Genomic DNA, 14024 nt, shown 5'->3' with positions numbered 1-14024 from the left:
AGATGTGTTTTCCTAAGGGTACATCTACACTACAGGATAATTTCGAATTAACTTAAACCGGTTTTATTAAACAGATATTATAAAGTCGATTGCACGCGTCCACACTAGGCACATTAATTCGGAGGTGTGCGTCCATGGTCCGAGGCTAGCATCGATTTCCGGAGCGTTGCACTGTGGGTAGCTATCACTATAACTATCCGGCCAATAACTTCGATTTGCGGCCTCACTAACCTTAAATCAATATGTTAATATTGATTTTAGCGTTACTCCTCTCGTTGGGGAGGAGTACAGAAATCGATTTTACGGGCCCTTTAAATCGATTTAAAGTGCATTGTAGTGTGGCTGGGTACAGTGTTAAATCGATTTAACGCTGTTAAAATTGGTTTAACAGTGTAGTGTGGACCAGGCCTAAGACTTCTCTTCCCTGTACACAGCCATCAGTGCCCTATGCAATTATAGGAGGCAAAGAGATTACATGCCACAACTCCCAAGTGCAGAAAAGGGATTATTTCACCAGGTAGGCCTTTCTTCTGCTAGAGAGAAGCTCCACTTATAACATCACCTTGCTCTTTATAAGCACCTTCATTTTAGAATCTCAGGTTTTGAGTAAAACCAAACCAAACAAATCCTTTTCACTATAATGGGGTGCCACTCTTTATTAGCTGGATTTGAGGCTTTTAGATAAAATTTATGACAGTAATTCAATTACCCCATGAACATTGTTTATTACTACTAATATAGCAGTTTTATTTGACATTCTGTGTCTTTCTGTCTCTCCCATTCCTGCCCTCCAACCTGTGCTGGTAGACACTATAGCAACATATTTAAACATTGTTTAATGATTGAGTGTCCCTTTATGACTTCCTTCTCTTTGTAAAAATACAAAGAAGAAGGAAAAACAAAAAGTGAACTATAAATCATAAATGTAAGGTATATTAAGGTTTTTAGTGTTAAACATCTTTATACAGGAATAAAAAGGAATCACTTATCCACCACTTATATATAGCCACCTTTAAAGTGAAATGCACTGGTTGCTATGTTTTGCTGGACAACACTATACAACAGGTTAAGACAAAAGATGAAAGACAATAGTATATCCAATGAAAAATGCTAGGTTATGATAGAACAGTATATCTGATGTTAGAAAAATAATAATGCCAGAATATTATATCCAATGAAAAATGCTAGGTTAATATAATTATTCAAGTTGGAATTTCTATTTCTACAGATGAAGACCTAATGCCTAACACCTCTTCTCTTTAAAAAGTTACCTAATTTGTTTAATGACAGGTTGTCAGGCCTAAGTTGACGAAGAGAGAACACATCCAGAAGCACAGTGCCCCTTAAAACATTTGGGGGCACTGATTCAGAACTGACTCAAAGGGAATGTTTCCTACCAAATAAATCAGCAACATAGCTCCTGGAAGCTCCCTGGGTTTTTCCTTTATTGTGCCTTATTCTGGTTCTAACCAGGCCCAATTTAGCTTAATTTCTAATATCTCCTATGATCATAAATCCGCGGTATAGGCTTCAGGCCTTCATTAGATATAGACTGGAATTCTACTACACTAACTCAACATTAAGAACTGTTTTTATTAATAATAATAATTTCAAAAAATCTGTTGCTAAACCAAAGGTTTATATGGCATCCCAATTGCATTGCCATTCAAGTGTAAGGTTGACTTCATGGTACTACAATGAAGCTGTATGTTATACAAGGAAGACACTAACTTGTCAGAAACACTTAATCTCCAGCATCCACATGACAGTTTTTATGTGAGAATGCACAAAGGTACTTTTCACCCACTTTCTGCTGAAGCATGTGGTGTATTGACAGACACTATTCCATTACCTATCTATATAATAGATTCTACCGGTCATTGTGTATTTGCTGGATGTATGGGAACTTTATAGCTACTTCTGTTCTAGACTCTCCTCTCAGGAGAAGCCCCAGGAAGTTGTGTAGGAGTGTTAGCCTCAAAAGAAGCTCACAGCATTCTTGTCCCAGCCTCACCCAGCAGGGTATTAAAAGCACTGGCTATGATGAAGCACAGAGCTTCTACTCACAGTTACAACCAATCCAGGACTAGCCTCTGCCAACAGAAGTTGCTGCACTGAAATCACAGCTAAAAAAGTGATAATATGTAAAAGAATTCTAAACAATTTATATTAAAAAAATCTGATTGGTAAGAGAGTGGGTACATTTCCCTTGTTCTTAAACACTATTGGTTTTCAGTTTAACATGCCCACTCTAATCACGTTAGTGTTATTAACATTCAAGTGGATTAACTTTTTTCCCACTGGGACTGGGGGAGTATTATCTCCTAAAGAGAATATTAGAGGGGACAGGCCTGAATTTAATGCACCAGATTTGAAGTAATTTACAAAACTTATTAAAATTCCAAGGTGTGAATGATTGCTCCTGTGGGGTCTTCTGTGAATATGGAAAACTAACCCTCTTTCTTCCATGGGAATACTTTAAATACAAAGGAAAAATGCAGTTACGCAGATAAAAGCACCAAGACTTCAATAAATAAAGTACTTCTTAATTTGAAAAATATTCTTTGTTTGTATTTTGACCCACAAATCCTGAAACAAAATCCAGTTGAGCAAGGGGAAGGTAGAACGGGCTGTGGCATTCTCCAAGCTGGAAAGTTACCTGTGCAGAGGTTAACAGCTTTTAAGGGAAAAAGGTGGAAGAATCAGATAGTTGTGTTTATGCAGCCATACAGGGTGAGGGTACAGTCTGGTGTATTTCTAATACATATGTCTACCAAGGCAGAGGACCTACCCCCACATCTAGGCAGGGCTGGTGCAAGGAAGTTTCGCGCCCTAGGTGAAACTTCCACCTTGTGCGCCCCCCGCCCCAGCCTTGCGGCAACTCCCCACCCCCTCGGCCCTAAGGTACCTCCCAACCCCCGCAGCAGCTCCCTCCCTCCGGGAAGCCATGCACTACCACCGCACCTCAGCTCACCTCTGCTCCGCCTCCTCCCCAAGCACGCCACTCCCTGCTCTAATTCTCCTCACAGGCTTGCAGCGCCTAACAGCTGATTGGTGCTGCAAGCCTGGGAGGCAGGAGAAGTGGAGCAGCGACCGCACGCTCAGGGAGGAACACTGTAAAAAAAAAATTGGGGGCAATGGTAGCACCGGCCCTGCATCTAGGTTCTGTTACAGACAAATTTACCTTCAAAGGCCTGTTCTTTCTGAATTTTTAGGGTTTGTTGGCATTTGAAAATTAATTTGGATTAAGGTTAGTGTGAATTTAAAGTACAATAGCTATTCCTGAGACAAGAGTGCTTTGTTCCTGTTTAGCTTAATCCATTTCAAAGCGGAACAAACTAAACAGGAACAAGGCATTCTTAATTCAGAATAAGAGTGTCCACATAGAGAGTTATTCAGGAATAGCTATACTGGAATAACTCCATCTGTAGACAAGTTCGTCCATTAGCCTCCTATAATTTAGCTGCTGAGTTGCTGCTTCATTTTTTTGGACTATAATTCAGCCCTTGAGCCAAAAGTTCAAGAAAGAAGTTCAAACATCACAAAAGAAGAAAACCAGAGCAAAATCTTCTGGCTAGAAATCAGGATAGAGCTCACTGCCCCACAAAACACCCTTTCAACAGAATACATCTTCCATTGGTGTGTGTATGTACTGGACACACATCTGAGAGTGTATATATGTGGAGCTCTTTTATGACCTGAAAATCAAAAAGCAACCCTACAAAAAGTGGAAGCCTGGACAACTTGCTAATGATGAGTGCCAAGGAATAGTACAAGTATGTAGGGGACACAATCAGAAAGGGTAAGGCACAAAGCGAGTTACACCTAGCAAGGGAAATAAAAGACAATACGAACAAGTTCTACCAATACACTAGCGGAAAGAGAAACATTTAATATTTAGTACTATTTAGTAGGGAGGGAGCTAATAATGGACGACATAAAGAAGGCTGAGGTGTTTAAGGTCTATTTTACTTCTGTCTTCGCTAAAAAAGTTATCTGTGACCATATACTCAACAAGGGGGAAGGAATGAAAGGTAAAATAGGAAAAGAACAGGTAACAGATTATATAAATTAGATGTATTCAAGTCGGCAGGCCCTAATTAAATTCACCCCATGGCTCCTGATTGGCTCTCCACCTATATAAACCTAAGAGGAGTTCCAGGAAGCGTCCAGGCAACAGTATGGATACCCTATAGCTGCCATGACCATAGGCACCAACTTTCTGGGCGCTGGTGGGTGCCCGTGCCCGCCCTGCCCCTTTCCCCACCCCTGGCCTCACCCCGACTTCACCCCATCCCTGGCCCTAGCCCCACCCCCATTCCAACCCCATCCTCAAAGTCCCTACCCTAACTCTGCCCCTCCCTGCCCCTATTGGATCCCTTTCCCAAATCCCCGCCCAGTCCCGCCTCTTCCCGCAGTGCGCCGGGTTCCCCTTCCCTCGTTCAGCTGTATCACAGCGCAAGTGCTGGGAGGGAGAGGGGAGAAGCAGGACGTGGCGGCCTGCACAGGGGAGAAGGTGGAGGTAAGCTGCAGCAGGGGGACAGGGCAGAGCCAAGAGGAGCTGCCAGTGGTGCTGAGCAGCATTGGAGCATCCACGGAGTCAGCACCTATGGCTATGACATTCCTGATTCTGACCTTTGCTTGATCTGGACTTTGCCTTCTGACTTAGACCCTGAAACCTGACTTAGACTCTGACTTTCAGTATCAACCCTGGCCTGGAACCTGACTACACACTCCTCTGCTACTCCCTGCCTCAGGTTTGCCACTGCTCTGACCCTTAGTCTTGAATGCCTGTATGGGATCCTGACAGGTTGCCTGGACCACTCTACCCAATGCTGATGGCTTACCCTGGGGCAGCATAGAGGCAGTGGGCCATTCACTGCCCAGCATGCCCCAGAGGATATTGGAGCTGCCCAAACAGGTGGACTACTCCCAGGAGGAGCTCCCCATGTCTTGAACCAAGGAGGACTATATGCAGTATGCTACTTGCCAGCGCCAGGAAGGTCCAGCATTTACTGTTGGCCAAAAAGTGCAACTGGCCATGTCATAAACTGGACCACCAATATCTCAGGCCATATCTCATTGGCCAGGTAATCAATTCAGTGACTATGAAGTTTCAGTTACTCAGATCCCTCAAAATACAACCAGTGTTTCACATATCCTTGTTAAAACCCTACAGACAATCCATTTGCTTAGCAGGCTCTACCACCACTCCTTCTGGTGCAGATCCAAGGACATGATGAGTATGCAGTCCAAGAGAGATACTGGACATGGCTCCCTCTGGTATCTTGCGGACTGGAAGGGCTGTGGCCCATAAGAGCGTTCCTGGGAGCATATGTCCCAATTCCATGCCCCATACCTTGTGGCAGCCTTCCCTGAAGCCCATCCAAACAAACCTGGGTCAGCAGCAGGCACTTTGTGTGTGTGGGGTAATGTAAGGTCCCAGGACCGGTGCTAGGGGTTTTAGTGCCCTAGGCGCATGGCAATTTTGCTGCCCCGTGCGCTGGTCCCGCGGCTCTGGTGGAGCTGCCGCAGTTGTGCCTGCGGAGGGTCCGCTGGTCCGCAGCTCCGGTGGGGCTGCTGCATTCGTGCCTGCGGGTGGTCCACCGGAGCTGCGCAAGCAGCCGACCGTCCGCAGGCACGACTGCGGCAGCTCCACCGGAGCCGCAGACCAGCGGACCCTCCGCAGGCACAACTGCGGCAGCTCCACCGGAGCTGCCTGCCGCCCCCTCCGGCAAAATGCCGCCCACCAATAATCCTGGTGCCCTAGGCGATTGCCTAGGCCGCCTAAATGGAAGCGCCAGCCTTGTAAGGCCCTGTGGGGCTAGAATCCAGGCCTGCAGCCTGTCAGCATTACATGCCTTTTCTATTCTATTATGATACAGGCTTTGACAAAATACCAAGCAAAATGGGATCCTCTGTTCTGTTGCTTGCTTATATAGGTCTCACGATGTCATTAGAGCCCTTTAATGTGAGATCATATTTACCTACATAACACTCTCTGTGTATTTCATGGACATGACATTATAGAGATGTGATATACTTGTAGCTAAACATATCGAAAATTAACTTCAGTACAGTGGTAGCTAGAAAGGCTGTGAATCACTATACAACATATGTCTGTTTGCACATATCTGTCCCATGGTGTGTGTTCGCTACAAGAATGTATAGCATTAATGTCAGAGTACATTCTTTCTCCTGGCTATACACATAATCTACTCCAGCTGTCTGAGTAAGCAGAATTTGATGGTCTTGGATAAAGAGAGCTTTGTATAAACATTAATGCTAAGAAGGGACCATGAGATGCCAGAAGCTCCAACATAATGGCTTCATTTCAACCCCAAGCCTCATCCCTCCATTCACTTTCATTCTCACAACTCACTGAGTAAAAAAAATTCAAAACACAAGTTCACATTCTCTGATGAAATGAATATTGAATTGTCCAGTAAGAAATTGTCTGGAGATGGGAGAAAGAAATATAAATATGGAAGTTAATGGACCACTCTGGAGTTCATAGACCACTATGGAGTCTTAATAACACACAATCTCAGACATGAACATAAGGCATCAGATCAATATTTTAAAAATAGGTATCTAAAGTTAGGCTCCTCAATATTTTGGCTCTTAAGCAAGAGCCCTGATTTTCAAAACTGCTGAACATGCAGCAGCCCATTTTAGATACTTAATTATGAATTTAGGAACCTAATTGAAGGCATCAATTTTTAACAATCTTGGTCTTCGTGCCTAAAGGTCAACCAGTCAGAACCCAGCATTAATATTGCCTGGCAGGCCCACACATTCACATACTGCAATGAGATCATCAATAAGGTCACGGCTTCCGTGACCTCCATGAATTTTGCAGCGCTGGTGTGGCTGACCCCAAGATCACCCCAGCAGTTGGGGAAGCCCTGGGGCCAGCCGCACTGGATGCTGCTCTGGCAACTCCAGGCAGCTGGTCCCCAGCGCTGCCCTGGAGTAGCGGTCTGGGACCAGTGGCAGTGGTGATGGGTCCCAGGTCGCCCCTGCCACAACAGTGGCAATGGTGGGGCTGCCCCCGTGCCCACAGCAGTGTGGCCACGGGCCGCCCCCTGCCCGGACCCGTGACGGAGGTGCCCCAGGCTGCCCCCACCCAGCAGCAGCAGGGCCCTGGGCTGGCCCCCACAGCAGAAGTGTCACCCCACGCTGCCCCTTCCCTCCAGCAGCACTCTTCAGGAGCCCCCCTCCCCAGCAGGTAAGATTTAGTCACAGGTATTTTTAGTAAAAGTCACGGACAAGTCATGGGCCATGACTTTTTGTTTATTGCCCACGGCCTGTCCATGATCTTTACTAAAAATACCCATGACTAAAACGTAGCCTTAATCATCAGACATACCTTCATTAATCACTGTATATATATTTGAGGTAATATGCTGGTTCCTAAGAACAAATTTGTTCTGTACTTTCCAATGTAAGTATGCTACCAACTACACAATATTTAAGATTAATGTGATTAGGTTATATTATTAAAAAAGTGGTTAAAATCTATTAATTGGTGAAAGTGAAGGGTAGTGACTTTTCACAGTGTTCCATCCTACAGAATTAAAGTTTAGGTAACATACAGGTGAACAGATTCAGAATGGTTCCTACTGAGCATATTGCCCAACAGTGAGTGAATGCAACATGCCCTCAGTTGGAGCAAATACTGTAAAACAGATACAATACCTAATAAAGATTAAATGGCTATTGTTTTAAAAAGTAACCCTCTCACAATCAACTGAAGAACGAGCCTTTTCTAGCTGCATTCACCTCTCATGGATTCCCTTCACAGCATCTCTGTCACATCAGCAAGGTCTGAATAAACACTTCAAAGGTTCTACTACTGATGGACCTGTAGAAGGCTCACCTGTTCTTGGGTCATCTTCTGCAGCTCTTTCTCCCAAGCTGCCCGGTCATCATCCAGGTGGTAGGAAGCAGGTGGGGTGAGTCCACGCAAAATCAGGGGGTCACGGTCATGGCAGAGGGCTGTCAGGTGTCCAATGTACAACTTCAATTTGCTGCGATTCTGGTCAAGTTCTAAAAGGGGCTGAATTATCTGAGATAAGAAAACAGGAATAGTCAGGGTCGGCCTGAGACCCAAGCCACTAAGGAGTCAAAGACCAACTCCTAAGTTATAATCTCAACATCCCATAATATTTTTAAAGCTGTAAGAACACTGAATGAAATCCCCAAACCCTTCTGTCCTGTAAAATCTGTTACACTGGACTAAAGCAGGAAGAAATGGAGCATTGAGGGCATGATGATGCTGGCTGGCTTGTTAGTATGAAAAGTAGAGTATTAACTGTATAGATTTAGTGTGTCTATTGCACAACACCACTCCAGTTATCACAATTCCCTGCTTTAATTTTTTTAAAGTGAATTTTGTGTTGGTGAAAGGTGCCAGATTGATAGACCTGGATAATGAAGTCTGGTATTAGCCACAGGACAGCTTGCCTGTCCACAGCAAAGGCAAAGGCACAACACCACTCCAGTTATCACAATTCCCTGCTTTAATTTTTTTTAAAGTGAATTTTGTGTTGGTGAAAGGTGCCAGATTGATAGACCTGGAAAATGAACTCTGGTATTAGCCACAGGACAGGTTGCCTGTCCACAGCAAAGGCAAAGGCAGAACAAATTCCTCCCATGTTGCTTTACACACATGCATCGATCTTTTTCTGAAGGGATCTCTTCTAATGATGCCAATTAGCATGAACTGAAAAGTCACGTTTCTGAAATACAGACACCTCTACATTAGAAACTTCACTTACACATCATGTCAATACACAGACCACCAAACAGTCTTGAGATGGTGATGACATTCAGTCATTACCTGAGCAAAACTTAATGTGATGGCCTAAAAATGAAGAGCTCTAACAAGCACTATTTTATTTTATCTAATCTAAATCTAATCTATGTTCTTACTTCCAGTCCTTTGGATCATCCAGTCTCTTCTCTGAAGAATCACTGTTTACCAAGAAATGGAGACCAGATGAATAAATGCAGAGTCTCACACTAGCATACTGGTTTAAACTGTTCTAGGTTTTTACAAAGGTATGTTTAAAATTTAAACAAGCAGGATTATGGCTCTGTGGAATGTGGCCAATCAAAAATTGAGGACGTGGAAGGGCCAGGCTGTGCACCTCCTCTCAAAGAAATGAGGTGCTGAATCTGTATCTGCTGACATGCACCAGCTGTGAGAGCTGCAAAGCCTTGCCAGAAAGCTGGCAACTGTCAAAATGTTCCCATTTAGACAAGGCAGAGGCTGCACCTGTTGCTTGTCAGCAGGCTCATGGTGTCTCTTCAATGGGACACCTCTGACCTGCTAATGAAGGAGAAGCGTGATAATCTCTGAGTCAACAGAAACAGGGTGCTGGTATTACTTTCAACAAAGACATTGAATCCTACCCCCTGTAACAAGCTGTTCTGGCTCACTTCTTTTGTTTCCAACACTGAATGGATTAAGTTCTGTGGTGTGAGAGGAGCTGAGAGCAACAGCTAAGTAGTTAATGGGTGTCAAAATCCTTCTGATGAGGACACAGCAGCACCCAGGAACCTACAGCAGAAGGTTAGGGTCAACAGCATCTTAACACCTCATAGGAAATAATCTGGGAGAAACCCTGGCCTAGATGACAAGCTGAGAAGTAGAAAGATGCAGGTGAGGGAGGCTGGACAAAAAGACTAAAGACTAGGAAATCTTTTGAGGATGACTTGACAGGCCAGAAGGCAGGAAAGCTAAAATGATGAATATTTACCTCATGTTTATGCATTTGCTTCTTGCACACAGATGACACAACATTAACCAAACTATAGAATGGGGAACATAAGGTTCTGTGTGAACCCCCATTTGTCAGTTTGGGGGTAGCAGTCACTAAAGGCGTACATATGTATATATAATTGATAGGTGTGATATGTCAAGACGGCAAGTCACAACAGGACAGGACTGATCCACTTTTGTACAGAGCAGTGGGAAGGTATATTCCAGTAGCAACACAATTCTTCAGGTTTCACTTCCATGTCCAAATACAACTGAATTTCAGTCCATTACACATTCATCAGATTTGTTTATTTAGTGAATACCTGACATAGTAGCATTCCATTCCCCCAATTTCTTCTAGTTTAGACCTTCCATACTATTTCCTACTAAAAACCCACTTCTGAGATTAATTGCATTTCCTAAAATGGCAGACTTGAGCCCTCTGATTCTCTTGATGTGTTCCCTATCTTTGTTGCTCTTCTATTCATCTGCAGGTTGAGATATAATGGAGACATCATTTTCTGTAAAATAATGACATGCAGAAATATGGACATGAACAAGCTAATGTCTAATGATTAGGTGGCTAATCAATAAACTTTCTAATCACCTTGTATTCTCTTTCAGATAACAGATTCTATTAGGCATGCATGGGATGTGTGGATTTCAAGCTGACAAGCCAGTGTCACAGATCTATCTAACTATTCTTATTCAGTACAGCCCTGTGTGATAAGGAAGTAGCAGGACTATCTGACTGATCATTATAATGGATTTTAGGATGGAAACTGAACTTGATTACTCAGGGACAAGATCCCTTGCAAACCAGAGCACATTTCTGACTGTCCCCTTCATCTGCTTACCTTGGGAAGAGGTGTGCCTCCCTTAGTGGAGATTAGCCATATGAGGCATGTGAAAGTTCTTAACTAACAGAGCTCCCAGAGCTCTTCACAGAGCGATCATTTCTGTCCCTTGGGACTCATTAAATCCTGCCAGTCAAGTAGGAAATGCCTTTATCTCTGCATTCCTCCCATATCTAATTTGAGCCGGCCACTTAGCAAAAGGCACTGTGCTTCCCACAGAGCAGAGCTGCCACTACCTTATCTCAAGAGGGTGCAAGAGCACTTGCTAAGTGGAAATGCAGAGCAGCACTGGATTCATAAACCAGGCCACATTTCTGCATTCAGCTGTAGAGCTTTCTAGGGAAACACTGGATGAACTGGCTTCCCTAGAAGCATAGAAATATTTTCCAAAACAACCAATCTTCAATAACTGTCATGATACAATTAGACCACTTCCATCAGAGCACAGAATAGAGTCTGTTTAACAATTCTTACACACACACACACACACACACACACACACAATCCTCAAGCTCAAAACAGTATTAATGCACAGTTAAGGTTGAAAATGTATTTTACCTACCACAAAAATGCACTACAATGTTAAAGTGGAGACATTAAATGCTTGACAAATCTAAAATAAGAGCAAACCATTTTAAAGTTATCAACTGACCAAGAAATGTGGGAATGCCTTTCAAAGCAAACTCAATTCAAAAATAACTTGTCCAGAAAGTTTCCAGAAAGTTTTAACTTTGGACAGAGTGAGCAAGACAAATTTAAATCTAAATGTAGTTTTGCAAAAGATATAAAGGAGTGAAAATAGGGCTTAGAATGAAATAGCTGCTGCTACCTTAACTGTGGAGCTGCTATTGCTGTATCTCAGTTAACCTATATGATAGTGACAGTATTTAATAGCTTTATTTTGGTAAAAGCTTGTCTTAGACTTGATAGTCATGAAGCATGGATAAGACAAGACATGATATTTGTCCTGAATGTGGTTGGACAGACCTATCCAAATGTTTGCTTATTTCTTTTACTGGGAGAAACCAAGACACCTCAAATATGGAGACTGTGGTGTCCAAATGTTTATCTGAGAGACGTCAAATATAAATATGCAAAAATATGTAGGAGGATGTGTGAAAGGGCCAAGTGTGATAGTAACTGTCTATAAATGGGTAGAGAATGAGAAATATTTTAAGGTAGGTGTAACTGCACTCACACTTGTCAGAACCTGACATGCTGATCAGATGCTGTAATGCTTTTTTGTGCAACTGTGTGTATATGACTCTGTGTGTATGGGAGGAGGAAATAGAAAAAATTAACAGAATCACATTGGCATTGCAGTCAGCACACTCTGCTATATTCATGCTTGGCATTGGCAGGACTGCTCTGGGTAACCCTTCAGCAGCATGACAGTCCTGCTATCAAGTGTGTGCATACTTACTGTGGATAACATTGTAATATCCATGAAGGAACAAAGCAGATAATGGGCCTTCAGTTTCACAATCAAATAATTCACTGAACTGATAGTATAGTGGGCTGGAGGACAATCTATAGCTTCTTTTCTATGCACTTTGGCTGAGTCCCCTTCCCCATGTCCTGTTTAACTCAAACACAAAATCATTATAATAAGGAACGCAGAGTACTGAAAGGACAGAAAAAGATGAAACAAAGAAAAGATAGTGAAATTGGGAGATACTCTGGAGGTCAAAATAAAATTAAGTGAGATCAGAAATATAAAATTGATCTTTTAGCCTCGTGGAGCAGAAACAGAAAAACGAATGGAGGGAACAGGAGCTTTCTAAGGAGTGAAACCATTCATGACACACTCTATATACAGTTTGCTATCTGGGATTACAGAGTTTTGGACTGATCCCGACCTGATGGTTTCTTTTGGTAGCCTGTAAGGATATAATCCTTAAAAGGAGTTCCAAAATAATGAAGAGATCTGACACAGTGCATGACTGAAATGCAACCAAGCTGAGGCTAGCCTCCTGTGGACAGCTTTTCCCCATCTATCAACCATTTCTAACAGAGGTATGCAGGGATGGGAAATTATTTTCAGCCACTCTGATGTTCAGACCTTGCTTCAAATGGATGCAAATATGCTGCACAGCAAGTGTACTCCTGAAACCTACCACTGAATACTTGCAGACAGGGACGAGGCCATAAGTGTCTATAAATCTGAGGCATCTGGCAATCATAACTACTTGTTAAAGAGCATGTAAGAAGGAAAAGGACCTAAAAAAAAGGAGTGCAGGTGGGAGGTAGGGATGGGTGGGAGAGTTTAGCTGGTGGCTGCAATCCCAGAGAAAACAAATGCATCTGTGATTTGATATTAATATTATCAGAAAGTGAGATCTTGGCTATTTGTTGAAATGCAAGCCAGAATGTTTTTCTTTCTCCAGTTGAAAGAGCTGAGAAAAAGCAAGAAAACAAAATGATATCATCTGGAAATATTTGCATGAGCGCCTGAATTAATCCTGCTCCTTGGTCAGAGGATTCCAGTTTGTTCAGCAATCACTGCAGGGGTTCAAATCCAGCCATGGTGTCACCACAAAATTCAGTGGAGTTATACAAGGCATGAATTTGGCTCAGGAAGTGCAAAGCTTTCCCCAAATCATAGCAATTTATCACTAATGTCTTCCCTTCATTATTTTAAATGGAAACAGAAGAAAGCTCTCAAAAACACACTGCCTGACCTAAGTTCAGCTGCTGCTGCACTGAGACACTTGGTTTCTTCAGAGAGACTGTATTACTGAAGCTTGGGGGCAGGTTCACTTTCCTGTAGATTTGTTTTTTTATAAGAAAAATGGGTTCAAATCTACCCTCCATCACACACTCCTCACAAAACCAAAACAAACCAAAACAAATGAACAAAAAAACCATGTGAGGAGTTGGAAGAGATCTTGGCTGCTTTGGCAGAGCTGCCTTTCTTAGTATCGTTTCTGCCAGAGTCAATCAGGAAATCATATTTATAAAACATTCTTTCTGAAATTTTTATACACCATGAACAAATCCCACAGATTAACATTTTCCAGAGCTCACTCCCTTCACCTTGGGAAAAATCCAGACTCTGGGGGGAAAAACAGGGAAAACACAAAAGAAGGTTGCGTTCTCCATCAACTCTCCCTGTTTAGAGAGTAAAATACATGAAGAAGATGAATCAAAAAGACTTGCAATGAGTTGCCCTAAGGATTTTTAATGTGTTTTAGAAACCCCTAGCTTTTCAGACGTTGGTCCACATAACAAATCTATTTTACTTGTTTAACCCCACTGGCAGTCTCCACTTACAAAAGGCTGTGGGGATCTGAACAACAGAGGAAAATTGAGGAGTACTGCCTGACTTAAATGGGGAACCAAGTTTGGAGCAGAAGAGACTTCTATAGGTCAGAACTGAGGCATACTGACAGAATTGT

At 42.8% G+C, this 14024-nt stretch overlaps 1 protein-coding gene across 11 annotated transcripts in view; it reads right to left on the bottom strand.

The window, feature by feature from the left end:
• The window catches only part of ERC1 (ELKS/RAB6-interacting/CAST family member 1), a 604755-nt gene that overhangs the window by 27762 nt on the left and 562969 nt on the right, over positions 1-14024 (bottom strand). For 9 of the 11 annotated variants that reach the window (XM_050918047.1, XM_050918052.1, XM_050918028.1 and 6 more), the window contains one exon: positions 7883-8071. In XM_050918047.1, coding sequence (XP_050774004.1) covers positions 7883-8071 — 189 coding nt within the window. Of the gene's footprint in view, positions 1-7882; positions 8072-14024 lie in introns of those variants that run through there. The other 2 variants (XM_050918091.1, XM_050918092.1) reach the window with 1 other exon arrangement.

This window comes from Gopherus flavomarginatus, chromosome 1 (genome assembly GCF_025201925.1).
Source record: "Gopherus flavomarginatus isolate rGopFla2 chromosome 1, rGopFla2.mat.asm, whole genome shotgun sequence".
Taxonomy (NCBI): Eukaryota; Metazoa; Chordata; order Testudines; family Testudinidae; genus Gopherus; species Gopherus flavomarginatus.
The sequence above is the reverse complement of the archived record's forward strand: the minus strand, read 5'-3'. Positions and strand labels throughout refer to the sequence as shown.